The following is a 16,391-nucleotide window of genomic DNA, read 5'->3' on the forward strand; positions in this document are numbered from 1 at the left end:
GTTTGCAGGGGTCGTCATCAAAAGGGGGTGTCTCATCCGAGGCTTTCGTAGATTTTTCATTGGTACTTCGTTTTTATGTGGTGGGTCCCAAGCCCTACGCACAACCGCATAAGCGGGCTTCGCCTTCTCACTTTAGCTCGCCTTCAAACGGATGTCTTTTGGTTACCCAGAGGATACTTGGTCTAAAACCGGAAGTCGTGAGCTGCTTGAACCATGTGGAGAAGAATCGTTTCTGGCCACTCCCAAGTGAATGACAATCAAAAACTTTCCTCACTTGCGTGAACTTCTACACATGATCCCATCCTCCATGATGAAAATTAATTAAAACAAGTAAGGAAAGGCTAAGTTCGAACCGAACATTTTATACTCTCGCAATTTATTGCTATATTTTTATTAAGAAACACACACAATTTGACCCATATATTCGGCATAAATATATTTCACATATTAACCGATTTATAAGCTATTAAGCTCATCGTAATTTTGAAAATCCTATAATTATGTATTCTCATATATTCATATATAAGGGAAGTAATGACCCGATTTTAACCTATTCTGGTACAGAGACACACTATTAGAAGAATAATATTTCCTCTGAATTAAATTAAGACACCTGAGAGATTTACCGAAATTTACGGTGAAAAGTAACCATGGGGCACTAAAGTGAAGGAATAAGATGGAATTCAAAAATAAGTTATATGGAAAGTTGTCGTGGTTGTGAACCGATTTCGTCCATTTTTCACACGTGAAAATCAGGATGTCAAAAAAATATTATATACCGAATTTCATTGAAATCAGTCGTGTAGTTCCTGAAATATGGTTTTTGACCCATAAGTGGGATGTGCCACGCTCATTTTCCATTTTGTAAAAAATCTGAGTGCAGCTTCCTTCTGCTATTATTTCTGTTAAATTTAGTGTTTCTGTATGGGATTTGTATGGGAGGTGGGCGTGGTTATTATCCGATTTCAACTATTTTCATGGTGTGTGGTGGGGTACGTAGGAGAACCGACTGCAGAAAGTTTGGTTTATATAGCTTTATTGGTTTGCGAGATATATACAAATAACCGATTTTGGGGCGGGGCCACGCCCACTTCCCCAAAAAAATTACATCCAAATATGCCCCTTCCTAGTGCGATCCTTTATTCCTAATTTTACTTTTATAACTTTATTTATGGCTTATTTATAACACTTTATAGGGTTTTGGTTTTCGCCATTTTGTGGGCGAGGCAATGGTCTGATATTGCCCATTTTCGAAACCAACCTCCTCAGGGTGCCAAGGAATACGTGTTCCAAGTTTCATTAAGGTATCTCAATTTTTACTCAAGTTATCCGTTGCACGGACAGACGGACGGACGGACAGACAGACTCGTCTCGTCATCCTGATCATTTCGATATATATAACCCTATATCTAACTCGTTTAGTTTTAGGATTTACAAACAACCGTTTTGTGAACAAAACTATAATACTCTCTTAGCAACTTTTGTTGCGAGAGTATAATGAATTCTGAAGAGACTCTTCTACTGTACTTTGCTGTTTGCCACGAACCCACCCAACGATTTTCTCATTTAATAGATTCATTGGCTGCTCTCATAATGATTATAGGTTAATACTAAACAATTTCTTCCTAGGACCACAAAAACTTAACAAGGCTACATTACTACGAACTTATTTAGGAATCTACCAAAGGTGTCAAAACTAAATTGGTTGAGGATAGACCATCAAGTACGCCATTAATTGTGGATCAACAAATGAATACTTATTTTAAAGGTAGGTGACAGTTACTTAATTGGCTAACAAAATTAAATATTTTAAATTAAAAATCTCAATATATTTAAAAAAGAAAGCTACGCGTGGCGTATAAATTCGATTCGCCAGACGCACTTTCAGCAGTCATCAAACTTAAGTAACATTTAAGTTTCTAACCCTCATCCACTCATACCACGGCTTTAGCTCAAAGATTCAACCAACCAGAAAAGGTTGTAAATTCTAAAGCAGGCAATAAGTCAGATTTTATTGAAGCTTATTTAGTGCATACGTACACATAAGTAAGAACATTCCGCGTACTTTACGTCTGACTTCACAGCAGCAAATATACATAAATCCGACGGTAACGCGGAGCCACTGCAGTCAAAGGATATGCCGTTTACACAGATAAAAATTTTATGCATTCGCGAGCATACCCATATACCATTCGATAAAAAAATCTGAGGTCGGAAGGCAAACCAATAAACGGAAAAAGAATAATTGGTATCTATTGAGAAGAGCGTTACGAAATTGTTTAAACTTCCCAGAGATGTGAAGGCTTCAGAAGGTAAAAAAACACTGTGGTTTGACAAATGTTTGATGAACCTGCACGGAGAGTTTGGCAGATACGAAGTCAGAAATCTGAATAGGCAGCTTTAAGAGGTTAAGGTTCTGAAAATTTACCAATGGACCACTTGCAAGCGAAATATTATATTACCCGACGTTATTTTCGTAGATCGAAATAGATTTCGACCATAAAGTTAATATAAAGAAGTTAAAGTTAAAATTTTCTTTCTTTGAAGGGTATACATCCTACTACTAGCTCGCAGCGTACTCACTCTCCTTTTTATTTTTTTTTTTAGTTTGCTCCAATAGTAATACTAATAAAATTAATAGACTGTGACAGTTAAATTGATGCCGAAGACGCCAAGCCAATAATACGATTTCACATAAATATTGCCTATTTACATTGAAGTGTACTTAGTTTTTTAAAGAGCCGCGGTTAAAGAATTGTAAGTGATTGGGAATTAGATAAGTTGATATAGAGAACTGAGGTCTTAGATATTTTAAATGATGTTAATCCTAACTCGATGAAGAAGAATTATTGTTTTAAAATACCTTATATCAACACTATTGTTACGAAGTGTACGATATCTTAAAGAGCATTTAAAATCATCAATTGCTTTTAAAAAGACATCAAGGATCAATATAACAAATATAAGGTCTCAAAGGGAATAAAAAATGTTTCCAATAGAAATAGAATAGACTGCCGCAGTAGTCCACCAAATACCATTTTTTAAGACTTCCATGCCTATGATTGACTGTGAACCGAACCTGTTGGTAAATTTATGAGAAATTTAAAGAAATAAAATGGGCATATTTTTACGATAATTGGTTCAGTACTTCTTCTAGCAATGCATACCCTACATGTGATATCTCTAGAAACTAAGTGACATTTAGTCATTCGTTAAGTAACTTAACTTAAATGTCTCTCCGTGAGTTTACTCTTTTACTCTACACCATGGTAAAATTAAAGAATCGATTGAAGCTGTGTGAGGTCTCAATGAAACTACTGAAAACTTTTTTCGATATTACTGAGGTGTTGCACAATAATATTCAGAGAATAAAGGTGTACGGGTCTAGAATCTCTACTTAAATTTACATAACCTATGTATGTATATGTATTTCAAAGAAATATAAGTGTACTACGATTCATTAAAGCAATAATTATGTTTCTTAATTCATATTAGATTTTATCTTACATTTTTAATTATCATATGCCACTTCTGAGTTTTGCGAAAATACATTTCTTTATAAAGTTTTTTAAGTAATACTTACAATTATTAGAGTTCTGTTTATGAGTCCAGGGCCGCGAAAAATACAAGCTTTCTCGTCACTCAGCGGTCGAGTGAATTTAAGACATGGAGGCATGAATCCCTTTTTAAAGTGTCTTAAGTATCTTAAAATTTTTAGAAGCTTGAGAAGACACCAAATAAAGTTGATTTTCCAAGATTTTATATAATTTTCAATAACTTTAGAACATAAAAAAGCAACAAAACACAAATTTGAAATGTTAACAAGGCTCTACTTACCGACACACTTCACTATTTATGCATTATCCTTGAGTAATAAAGTGTATTTTCAACACCAAACATAAACATTAACCTGTATATAACAAAGGTAAGCTTTGTTGACACTCTACAGGCGCTCCTTTTAGGCCACATGGTTAGTTTTCGACCTACACATTCTGCTTGCATCCCTGTATTTTATGGCCGCTATGCAATATATTATTGTTTTATTTGATAATAAATTTTTTAACAATATTTTTATAGCTTTTCCGCCGTAGCACTTCAACACAGGCTCATACATTAAGGACTCAGCGCTGCGCTCTTGCATTAATGTAGTTTGTCATAAATTTTCGCGCAAATGGGTGCCTCACGTGTGCATCGGTAAATATGTTTATATGTACATGTGAGTGTGTGTGTAACTTCTAACTGTTGTTTTTTACTTCACTCATTCATTCAAAGCAACAGCATAATTTTCACCGTGAGAGCACACATATGTAGCGATGTGTGTGTGTTTATAGCATGTGTCATATAAATTCTCCACACATGTATAGTCATAAGTCGCGCTCGGGTCATGAAGCGGCAAGTGAAGCCTGAATTATGACACCCAACGCGTATGTCAAATGCAATTTGGAGAATTTATTAGTTACATTAGTGTTCACATGCGCGGCTAGAAGAAAGTAGACTGCGCTACACACTCGCACTCTGTGGGTTACTCGTATATAAAAAGCGTTGCTGAGAAATTCATGCTGTGAAGTTTGGCTGTAAGTATGACGCACTCTCGCACCCATTTATGACCTCGATCACCTATTCATAAGTTTGTTGCGTTAAATTTCACACGGAAAATGCGAAATTTTCAAGCAGCGTTGATAACAGTGATATGAAAACCATTGCCGTTAAGTAACGTTAACTTTTAACGTGTTTATATTGAATTCAAATGTAAGGACACAACGACTAAGACCTATAAATTATTTGCACAAAAAGTACTGTATGACTCTTCAATAGATCCCTGGACACAAAAGCGTTCAGAAAAACTGGACGGGAAACTGACCATCTGGGCTAGAAAAATAGCGGCCTTCAAGCCGATAGAACATGAACGATACATACTATAGTGTATCATTCATCCACATCCTAAAAAATGCTTCCAGAAGTAGAAAAAAAAATCAAAATGTACCTGTACCCTTGTAGCTAAAGCTTATTCTGAGAGGATTGAAATTGATGAGATTCAAAAAGGTGTTAGCCACCCCAGAGACAAATTGAGACTATTGCTTATATAACACCTTTTTAAATTTTAAGACCATTATGTCCAAGAAAAGGGCGGCAGTGAAGCCGAGAGCCAATTTAATAATATTTTTTAAGAACATTATATATAGGAAAACGAAAACCTTCTAGCGAGGGGCCTGTAGCCAACCTTTGCTCCGGAAGCAAAAATAAAAAATGGACTGATATCGCCTACAGGTATATTTATCCAAGCTAAGCTTTTTTTGGGAGGATTAAAATTGATAAGGCTCTGAGTATGTAAAGTATCTTAACTAAATTAAAAAATGAAAAAGTTTCCTTTCGAATATCGAAGAAGAACTACATTCAGTTCCCCGATCGTCGGGTCTTTGGACGAATTATTTGCAGAATAAAAATAACCATAACTACATTCTCAGCTAGAAAACCTTAAAGCTTCCGATAAAGGCTTCTTCAACGTAAACCATCCAAACTAGATCCAGCCCCAAGGGAGAGTATGTAGGAAGAAAAAAGTAAATGATCGTAGAAAAGAGGAGCCTAATATATGAACACAGTTAAATTGTCGCAAATCGTCTTAACACAAAACAAAAACAAAATAAATTCAAAAAGTTTTCTCTGCTTTCCCATATGTATATGTATGTACATATACGACTCGTTACTGTTTCGAAACCAACACTTAAATGAGTAACGCGAAAACCGTAAAGTAAATTTACTGGTTTTATTACAAAAACATAAGCCACAAGCTTCTAAACAAGTGAATAACAGTACAAAAAATTGCTTACCAAGCAGTTAGAAGAACCCCACCAAACTAGAGGTCGCCTGCGAATTCTCAAAACTAATTTACGCAACAAATATTTTACTACAAACCAAATCCCAACACACACATTCTCGTACACACATACATATGTTTCACGCTGTAAGAAGAATAAAGACCGCTCTTCCTCTCATATGTTAACTGTAAGCGGCAAGCGGTCGACTAACCCAGCCTATATATGAGTATGTAGTCCCGCAACCGTAGTTAGTTTGCTTCAATAATAAAACAATGTGCCTCCTTATTGTAAACTTGCGTAAACCGCAACAGCTTCTTCATTTCAACTTGAAAGTTGTCTAACTTTATCGTTGATAATAATAAATTAATATTATTATCCTACAAGACAACGCCACGGTCCTACAAGACAACGCCACAAGTCTTGGGAAAAACTGCATACATACATACATACACATTGTTATTTATAACATTAACATTAAATTTACAGATAATTTGGCACAGTTAAGTAAAAAAATGATTTATTGATCTACTATATTTTACATACATATGTATTTAGGTTGAATTCTTTGAAGCTCCCGAAATTTGAACCAGCTACAAGAAAAAGTCCGCAATATTTTGCTGTTACTTGTAGAAGATCTAGATAATATCATAACAGGATCATATTGGTAAGATATTGCTTCGAAACCAAATGCAGAGAATCACAGCGAATTCGTACATATGCATGTACATATGTATTTCTGCTAGAATTTCCCAAACGCACCAAAGGCAAAATTTGTAGTCGTCGTTGGAATTTTTAAAAATTTTAACTAATTTCTATAGACTAAAAATCCTATAAACCTTGCGTTTCAAAGGTTAGTTATGTATGTTCGTCTTGTAGGCCAAAGCCACACATGGACCAGTATTGGTCCTTCAGGTGGAGTACCGCCTCGTAGTAAAAAGGAATAAATCTCCAATAAAATAAGAATATATCTTCAATCCCGTCTTATTTGGAGTTTCGCAAAAGTGGAAAGTGTTCATAATCCGAAATTAAGCTAATATTTCTAATAATACAAAAAATAGTAGCTGTCATCGGTTGGCTAACTGCTGTAGACAAGCCAATCGAACAAACTTTCCAAATTTTCATACGAACTGGCAGCACTGAAATCGAATTGTCTATACTTGGTCGACAATAAACCAATAAATGCCAAAATTTAAAACTTGCTGGCACTCAGCAAGCGACGATAGAATTTTTAATGAGGTATTCGCCTACTCTCCTGCACGAATTCAACTAGATAACTTTGTTGTTGTTAATGTAAAATTTTTGACAGGCGAGCAGCGCACAAAGATAGCGAGCAGAGAAGTGACCATTCGATGGCAGCTGCTAGTACAAAAATTATTACATCAGTGCGGCCAAGTTTTTCAATATTCCATTTCGCTTTGATATGGCAACCCAACAATTCAAATCATATGTTTTGTTTGTTTACAACACATTTATTGCAAATTTGAAAAATTAATTAACTACACTTCTTAAAAGACAATTATCTTAAAAAACCTACAATAAGTACAGTTTTAGTGTATTTCACAATGGAAATGGATACAAATTCAAATGAAGCGACATCACCATATAGTGAAGTGGAAGATGTAGGAAACACAGAAGAAATATCTGTAAAGTCTAGCGATGAAGTAGAAATTGATTGGGACGCTTTGATCGCCAATACCAACATCACTACCAGACCAATAAATAGTAAACCGCGTCGTACATTTGAAGAATATGTGTCAACACAAAAGGTATATGATGTGCTCAAAGATCCTGATGAAGGTAAATCATTGAAGACTTCGCTATTACTTAAAACAACAAATATGAAATCTAAAAAAAGGAAGACGCTTAATCCTTTTCTAACATTTATTAATGAAACGTTAAACGAAAGACATGCAACAAATTTTATGGACGGTAGCAGTTCTAAATCTACAATTGTTAATATTTCCAATGATGATGTGAAAACTGAAACATTGACTAATACTACGATTTCAGATACGGCCGCTACTACAACAAATTCAATAGAATTGAAAAAAACTGCAACCACAACAACAAATACAATTTCAACTATGCCTGCTACTACAAAAAATACAACAGAATTTGACAAAAGTACGACGAGTTCTGTCGCAAATCCACTGAAAAATTATATCAGTAATGCACAGCCTCTAGAAGCAACAACAACAACAAATACTACAATTTCAACTACGGTTGCTACTACAACAAATACAATAGAATTGGAGAAAAGTACGACGAGGTCTGTCGTAATGCCACTGAAAAGTGATATCAGAAATGTCGAGTCTCCAGAAGCTACAGCGGAAACTAAAAATTACACCAGCAATTCCGCATCATCAGCTAGTACGACAATCGCTGCAACAACGACAAATGAAATCACAACGACTAACACCGCACCAATTGCTGCTTCTTCTGCTAATAGTATCGCAAAACTGACATCATCAATTAAAAAGTCCGTCATGCGCCCAGTACATATTCCGCTTTCAATTGCTTCGAAAGCACATAAATCTATAACTCTGAAAGGACAGAAAATACCAATGCATCCTTTAATTAAATCCCGTAATTGCGTATTAATTTCAACAAGATCAAGCTCAACTGCTGGCAGTAAGGGTATCATTAAATTTATACCGAGAAATTCTTACCCTGAAAAATACGTGGCGGATAAATGTTACGATTCGAACACAACCGATTCAAATAGTGGTGAAGCATTTAGTATCAAAGAATCAGACGAAGTGGCAGCTGTTGATGAACCTATAGTCGACAAAGAAGATTTGGTCACAACATCGGACAACAACGCAGAAACTGCCATTAATATACCCATAGTGCCACTGGTAGGAAAACGTAAATGTACTGATCCAGCAACGATGCCGATACTTTCGTTTTCATATCAAAAATCACTTGCAGATTATATACGTAAAGCAAAAGAGTTTCACAAACGCGCAAAAATGTGTTCTGCAGCACAATTAACAACAATTGGAAATTCGAATAGTAGTGAAGAGAATGTGGTTTCAAACGATATCGAGAGTGTAAATTCAATAGATGGAAACGATGAGACGAATATGGAATGCGATGACGAAAGTAATGTTGCAAAATGTAAAAGCAATGAAAACCGACAAGAAATGGATGTGGAGCAGACGACGAATACAAAATCTGAAATCAGTGAAAATGTAACAGCTACGAAAACAACAACAACATCCATGGAAGTAACCAAAACCACAAATAACAGAAAAGATATGGAAAAAACTGAAAGCATCGAAAAAATACATACTCCACTGGATTCAAATGGTAGCAGAGATAACTTAGAAAAAGTGGAGTCAGCCGAAGACGCAGAGGCTACCAAAGATGTGGAATCAACTGCACGCACAGATAAATTGAAAATTTTGGAAAAAGCCGAAACACTAAAAGATGTGGAATCAAATGAAAGCATAGATAACGTAAATGCCGTGAAATCAATCGAAATCACGAAAAATCAAATAGATAACAAATCTGCTGAAGGCACAGATATCCAAAACGATGTGGAATCAGGAGAAGATACCAAAAACAGAAAGGATATCGAATCAGCTAAAAGATCCAATGACTTAAAAGATGTGGAATCATCCGAGGGAATCAAAAACCTTAAGGATACCGAATTAGCTGAAAGCACAAATGTCCTAAAAGATGTGGAATCTGCCAAAGACACAAAAACACTAGAAGATATCGAATTAGCTGAGAGCACAGATAACCTAAAAGATGAGAAATCAGCCGAAGGCACCGAAAATCCAATAGACATCGACTTATCTAAAAGCATAGATAACGAATCTAGCAATGTCGAATCAGATGAAGCCACAAAAACACTGGAAGATATCGAATCAGCTGCAGGTACAGATAACCAAAAAGATATGGAAACAGTTGAAGATGTAGATAACACTAAAAATATTACAACAACATCAGATACGGGTAGCCAAATAGATATTGAATCAGATTTATGTACCTATGAAATATTTAATAATATTAGTGGTATTAGTAATGCAAACCGTAATCAGCTAACCCAAACAAAAGACAGCACAGTAAAGATTTTGAAAAATATTTGGGAATTAAAAGAAAAAGTGCAACAACAAGCCGAAGAAATTATGTCACTAAAAGCTGCAATGAAATTTTTAAATACAACAAATGTGTTGAATAAATCTTAGTTGACTATGTTAGCTAGCATTAATATTGTGTGATTATAACTAAAGTATATTTAAATATGTGTTTGAAATATTTGTATGCAAATAAATATAATATTGTTATTCAAAAAAAAAGTATAATGTAGATATAATTGATGAGTAGTACTAATTTACATGTAAGGATATTGCATTCATGTGGTAAGCCGCTCTTTTGGTCGCTTGTTTTCCAATTGTCTATGAACCGAAAATTCCAATTGTGCTCTTAAGTAGGGCTCTTAAAATTATTCGATTAACCGGAAAACCGACTATTCGAATATCCGGTTTGTAGCCGTTCGCACGAATATTAAGTCGAATACCAAGAGCTCTACTCTTAAGGCATTTACAATTTTAAGAAGACACTTGCATAATTGTTTATCTGTTTGTGTGTGACAATATTTAAACAACGTAAGTGACTGCACCCACCTGTGACCTTAAAGAGACCTGCAGCTGTAAATACATTGAGCCGTGGTATTTGGGATATATATTTCACGCTTGTGAACACAATACATTTATATTTACTATTTTCGAATTATATAGTTTACAAAAGACTTCAACTTATGTATTTACATTTCATAAAAAGTATTATACATATATTATATTCACTTCCTTAGTCATTGCAATGAAATTAGGTTATGCACGAAGTTCTTTATATATATATATATATTTGGCGTAGAAACCGCTTTAAGCGATTATAGCCGAATCCACCAGAGCGCGCCGAAGTTCTTTATTAGCAATAAAGCTGAAATGCAATTGTCCCTTTTTGTCGTTTACGATATTAATTTCATTATTCTATATTCACGTCTACAATATTTATTATAAAATACGTTTTGCTTTTATTATAATTGCACTTAATTTCTATTTTATCACGACCGGATATTCCCGCACAATTTAATTTTCAAACGTTAGCTTCGATAAATGACAGCGATATACGGAAAGACAGCAGAAACTCGATGCCAAACCTATCGATAATAAGCGTCAAATATAACAACACTGTCTAAAAAATGTGTGAACAGCTGTTCATTAGAAATAAACAATAAAAATTCTGAGAGCGGTAAGAAGAATGTGTTTTGCATGAGTTAATAAATATTAAAAAATTCAATACTTTTCAGAAAAATTGTTTAAAAATACAGAAATAATGCAAAGCTTACGTGATTTAATAATACAGCAATAAAGCAAAGCTTACGTGATCTATGTATATTTTGTTCTTATATTCTTTATGCGCATAAGTTTTAGTAGTTGATTATCAAAGGATCTGTATTCATTTTAACATTTTATTTAGAATTATCAACAATGCCTCTACGTCGATGTTTTGCTGGTTGTCCACTGCGTAGTGCCGTATTGTACCCATTTCCACCGAAAACAGATGTAGCCAGGTGAGTGTGGAAGCAAAATATTGTCGCATTTGTCAAATACCTCATACATACATATTTACTTAAATTTCAGACGTGATCTCTGGATACGACAATTTGGTAAAGTGCCAGAACAATTTCCACAGAAAAATTTGTACGTATGCCGGCGACATTTCACCTCCCGCATGACATTTAGTAGACTACTGCGTAAAAACGCATATCCCGATGTAAACTTGTCGCCATACAATAAAGATGAACCCTATACAGAACTTTACAGTTACTACAAATCGGATGGGAAACCCGATCCTCTCCTGCATGATAATTTTTGCGATGAATGGTTGCTACCACCGGAAGATTGCGACTTAGAATTAGAATTCGCATCCATAACACATATATTGCCAATTTCCGAAGAACGTGCACACTCCGAAGACAATGCCAGCGACACTACACAAAGCGCAGATGAACAAGAGGAACCGCCGCCAATGGAAGAAAAGCCTGTAAAATACAAACGTAAAAGAAAGTGCATACTACAATGTGTAGGTAGACGTTCGTTACACATACTGCCATCAATCGAAACCGAGTTGGAAAGGCGCGAAAAATGGCTATACTTGTTGGGCAAGGATCCAGCTTTATATACCGAAAAACGCATTTTCGTTTGTGATCAACACTTCGACATACACATGATAGGACTTTCGAAATTGATACGTGGCGCTTATCCGAATAAAAATTTGCCGCCACCGCTAATTAAATCAATACCAGAAAAGTTGGAGGCGCATACAGCGTGCGTACAAAAGTGTACGGATTATAGGAGAAAGTACCAATTTCCAATGAAGGATGCAAAAATGTAACGTATACATTAACAAATTATAATAAATAAATATATTACAAATAAAAATATTTCACTCATTTTAGGCGCGAAACGTGGTTACAGAAATTCGGTCGCAGTCCTGAGTTGTACAAGCACAATTTGTACGCTTGTGATCGTCATTTTAGTGAAGAAATGCGTGTGGGGCCATATTTACAAGCGCACGCCATACCAGATCAAAATTTGGAACTCCAAACACAGCAGCAGTACACCACTAGTAGTGACGTGTGTAAAAATTGGTCGCTACAAAGATTAGACGCCTTAACGTTTGAGGTGACAATATCTACTACAACTACAACACAAACACCAACTGCAACAACAACTAAAATGCCTACAGCAACTACTACAATAATGTTGTCGCCAAATGGTACATCAACTACAATGTTTTCACCAACTAGTGCAACAACAACAATGATTTCTCCGCCTCTTCCCATAAAAATAATGCATTCACCAGCTCAAATTTCACCACAAACTCCAACATTTGACCAAACAACACATGATTCGAACATTCCTTATCAAACAGAAGTGACCGTTGCGCCAACTGCTAGTCAAAATCCACCAAAATCAGTAGACTATGTAAAAATACGTTCATTAGGTGTATTTCTACAACATAAAGACGGTTATGTGGTATCAATGAAACAAATTTTAGAAGCAACTGATCCCTTGGACTGTAATAAATATCAGCCATCGGTTTGGACTGAACCAATCGAACCGAAACTAAACATAAAAGTGCATCCAATACCAAAAGAGATCTATGAGGGCTACGATGAGCTGAGTGAGGATGAGACTAGCAGGTCAGCAAGTCCCATGGATATGGATTATACAGTTGAAGAGAGTAGTGATTGGTATGCACCAGTATACAACATAAAGCGAAATGATTCAGGTTACACCACAGTGAAAATGTCGAAATTTACGCATACAGCTGATGAACAGCAAAATAACAGTGAATTTTGGGGGCGTGAAGACAGTTACGATAACTGTAAAAATACTGAAGATGGACCAATATACAATATAAAGCGTAGGAATTTCGATTACGATTATGCCACGGCGAAAAAGGTGAAATTTAGTGTGCCGCAAAATGTTGAAGAATTATGGGGGCGTGAGGACAACTACGAATATCACAAAAATGACAGCGCTAACACAGCTGTCTTGAGCAACTTTAGTGGTGACGACGTAAACGAAGCGGGCGCTGGAAACGCCGTAATGGAATATCCTGTATTAGACCATTTGGTCGAAAGTTATCCTACCGAAAACATCTCTGTATTGTTAGGCAGAAAGAATAAAGTAGTCAAATATAAAACAGTTGGGGCAAGCAAAGATGATGGTGATGATGACGATCTAATAATACCCGATGAGCCACTTGATACCGACAAAGTGTCGACACAAAAGAAAGCAGTTACCTTTAATAAGCATGTAATAACGGTACAACGAAAACAACCACCTAACAGAACAAACTTTAATAAAAATGTAATAACAGCACAACCGAAGCCGCTACAACAACAACAACAACAACATAACACAACAAACTTTAATAAAACTGTAATAACGGCACAACCGCAACAACAACAACAAAACACAAATGCATTAACAAAAGCAGTCGCTTTGGCCGAGAGTTGGCAGCAAGTGGTGCAGACCATGCAACAGGTGCCGAGTATAAATGTGGCCACGACTGGTGTGAGCAACAACACACAGCAACAGCAGCAGCCTGATGCCTTTGCTTTGGCGGCAAGAAAGCTAGTTGAGCAAATAAAACAAGCCGGTGAAAGGGAAAAACTCAACATTCAACAAAATGGAATTGCCGGCAATTTAATGGCAGCTGGCAACAAACAAATAATGAGACAGATTGCTAATACAACAACAACAACAACAACAACAACAAAAATTGTTAATAAAGACAATCCGAACGCTTTCCGCATTACCAACGTGGAGATAATAAACCCGAAGCAATCGTTAATTAGTGGAAAACCCGCGGCTCTGGATGATACTAAACGTGCAAAAATAACAAACGTACGAATAATAAACAGCAAGCAGGCAACCACTGCAGCTAACGGTAATAAAGTGAGATTTTCGGACATGGGAACGCAACAAACACAGAAAAATCGAAAAGAAATTATGCAGAAAATGATCAATTCGGCAGCAACAAACTCGACAAGAACAGCAGCAACAAATACAACAACATTTGAAGATTATTTGGCGCTAACACACAAGAAAACCGCATCCAGGCATAATACAATCGACGATTTATTGGCCAAAGCTAAGCGTATAATAAAGGCAAAAACCACTGAAAAGCCTAAAAACAACAACAAATCGACATTATGTAATACACAAGACGATGTTGAGGACGAATTGCCGCAGCAACCCGAAGCAGCAAAAAGTTTGGCGCCAACAACAACAACTCACGTAATCGCTGATAACGTTGCAACAGCGCCATCTTGTGTTTTGGAATGCGCACATTTTCGCAAACTCTACGAATTTCCCACACCCGACGAGCAAACCCTGCAACGCCATTTTTGGTTCATACAACTCGGTTTGGATATAGCGTCCGGTTGGCGTAAAAACTTGTTTATATGCGAGAAACACTTCGATGACACGATGTTGCTGCCACCGGACAATACGCTCAATGAGTACGCCTACCCGTGCCAGTCGTTGATGCGACAACTGAATAAGCCCACCGCCACAGTGGGTACACAAACGTGCGATGACGTCGTGCAGTATAAACAGCGGTTATTCGATCAGTTGGAGCTGTTACAGGATGCGGTGCGCAAGCAGCGCTTAGAAATGAAACGCGTGCAAGTGCTGATACGTCTCAAGCAGGAGGCGGTGCGTTTGGTGGCCGAAATTGAGGAGGAGAAAAATGCTCCGAAACTGTTGACTATTCGCGATAAAAAATAATTATTTATATTATTGTAATAAATAATTATTTAAATTAAATTAAATTTAAGCATATATGCACATTAGGGTGGCCCTTAGTTGTATGGAGGATAAAAAAAGTTTCTGGATTCTCGATCGCACCCCCTAGAAATAGGCGAATAGCCCAAAAACTAGTATATACAAAGTTTTGGGTCAATCAAAAAAGGTTTAGAGGTTGCGCAAGGAGCTTGAAATCCTGAAAAAATATAAATTTTTGCCATTTTTATGTCTCAGACTTCCATATTTCAAAGTCACACTATCCCTTACTGGTTTTCCATACCGTAATAAGATAATAAGAATAACATTAGAACCGTTATAACGGTATATCACGAGCATGCGACGCTTGAGAATGCGCCACATTAAATTTACTTTCATATTTGTATTTCTGTAACTCTATCATCAATCGACCGATTTTTAAGACTGTGGTAATTTTGGAAAGGTAATAAAATGCAGATCTTATTACGGTATGGAAACCAGATAGTGTGGCTTTGAAATATGGAGACATAAAAATGGCAAAAATTCTTAATTTTTCAGGATTTCAAGCTCCTTGCGCAACCTCTAAACCTTTTTTGATTGACCCAAAATTTTGTATATACTAGTTTTTGGGCTATTTGCATATCTCTAGGGGGTGCGTAATTCTGTAATTTTTTTTTGTTGAGACATATTAAATTTTAATTTTTCAAATTATTAATTTTTTGTTTTGCAAAAATATAAACCTTTTAAATTTGATTTTATTCTTGCTATTTATTGATATTTTATAAAAATCTGGCTACAAATTAACTTTAATTTAAACAGTCCTCAATCGAGAGAATGCTTGAATCCGTGATCGCAAGGATTAAACTTTTGTCACTTAAAAACACAGCTTTATTTTATTTCATAAATATGTCCACTCTGTAAATAAAACAATTAAAATTTCTTAATTTATATTTTATTTAAATCTTTTTGTTTTATTAAACTCTTTAACTGAAAATAAACTTGTACTAATAATTATTAACTTAAGTCATACGACCCACATGCATTGAGACAGAAGCAGTTAAAAATATAATCTAACAACAATAACAAGCTATGTTGAGAGTTTTGGGAAATAAAGTTTATATATTAAAAAAATCAGAATTTGTCATGTTTTGGCATGTTGAAAGTTTTTGAAATTTTAAATGTGTATATTGATAACATTAATAATATAATTTTAGTACTATTGAAACATTTATTCTCCTGAAAATTTAAATTATTTTTTTAACTT

The 16,391-nt window shown here is 35.6% G+C and overlaps 3 protein-coding genes across 6 annotated transcripts in view; 2 read left to right on the forward strand and 1 right to left on the reverse strand.

The window, feature by feature from the left end:
* The window catches only part of LOC105210733 (cytoplasmic phosphatidylinositol transfer protein 1), a 324,861-nt gene extending 314,272 nt beyond the window's left edge, over window positions 1-10,589 (reverse strand). Inside the window, exon 1 of the mRNA XM_011181869.3 lies at window positions 10,451-10,589. The gene's annotated coding sequence lies outside the window, so the exon portion shown is untranslated. The remainder of the gene's footprint in view (window positions 1-10,450) is intronic.
* LOC105210727 (serine-rich adhesin for platelets) lies at window positions 7,247-10,111 on the forward strand. Its single transcript, XM_054233012.1, has 2 exons — window positions 7,247-7,613; window positions 7,827-10,111. Exons 1-2 carry the CDS (start codon window positions 7,379-7,381, stop codon window positions 10,010-10,012), a joined length of 2,421 nt encoding a protein of 806 aa, XP_054088987.1. The 5' UTR covers window positions 7,247-7,378; the 3' UTR covers window positions 10,013-10,111.
* A 351-nt stretch (window positions 10,590-10,940) lies between the features above and the next one.
* LOC105210726 (uncharacterized) lies at window positions 10,941-16,071 on the forward strand. Of its 4 annotated transcripts, XM_054233010.1 has the most exons (5): window positions 10,941-11,078; window positions 11,137-11,219; window positions 11,307-11,400; window positions 11,471-12,220; window positions 12,289-16,071. In XM_054233010.1, the coding sequence occupies exons 3-5, from the start codon at window positions 11,318-11,320 to the stop codon at window positions 15,131-15,133; spliced, it is 3,678 nt and encodes a 1,225-aa protein (XP_054088985.1). In that variant the 5' UTR covers window positions 10,941-11,078; window positions 11,137-11,219; window positions 11,307-11,317; the 3' UTR covers window positions 15,134-16,071. The 4 variants fall into 4 exon arrangements, with proteins under 4 accessions (XP_054088985.1, XP_054088983.1, XP_011180163.1 ...); XM_054233008.1 differs by having other exon boundaries at window positions 11,137-11,400; XM_011181861.3 differs by lacking the exon at window positions 11,137-11,219 and having other exon boundaries at window positions 10,980-11,078.
* The last annotated feature ends 320 nt before the right edge of the window (window positions 16,072-16,391 follow it).

This window comes from Zeugodacus cucurbitae, chromosome 6 (assembly GCF_028554725.1).
Source record: "Zeugodacus cucurbitae isolate PBARC_wt_2022May chromosome 6, idZeuCucr1.2, whole genome shotgun sequence".
Lineage (NCBI taxonomy): Eukaryota > Metazoa > Arthropoda > Insecta > Diptera > Tephritidae > Zeugodacus > Zeugodacus cucurbitae.

What these genes read in the sequence shown, in the direction of transcription:
- LOC105210727 (XM_054233012.1), top strand. Translation starts at nt 7,379, where the DNA reads ATGGAAATGGATACAAATTCAAATGAAGCGACATCACCATATAGTGAA. An exon ending in GCTCAAAGATCCTGATGAAG is followed by an intron (nt 7,614 to 7,826) that starts GTAAATCATTGA and finishes CTACGATTTCAG; the next exon opens with ATACGGCCGCTACTACAACA.
- LOC105210726 (XM_054233008.1), top strand. Translation starts at nt 11,318, where the DNA reads ATGCCTCTACGTCGATGTTTTGCTGGTTGTCCACTGCGTAGTGCCGTA. An exon ending in CCGAAAACAGATGTAGCCAG is followed by an intron (nt 11,401 to 11,470) that starts GTGAGTGTGGAA and finishes CTTAAATTTCAG; the next exon opens with ACGTGATCTCTGGATACGAC. An exon ending in CCAATGAAGGATGCAAAAAT is followed by an intron (nt 12,221 to 12,288) that starts GTAACGTATACA and finishes CACTCATTTTAG; the next exon opens with GCGCGAAACGTGGTTACAGA.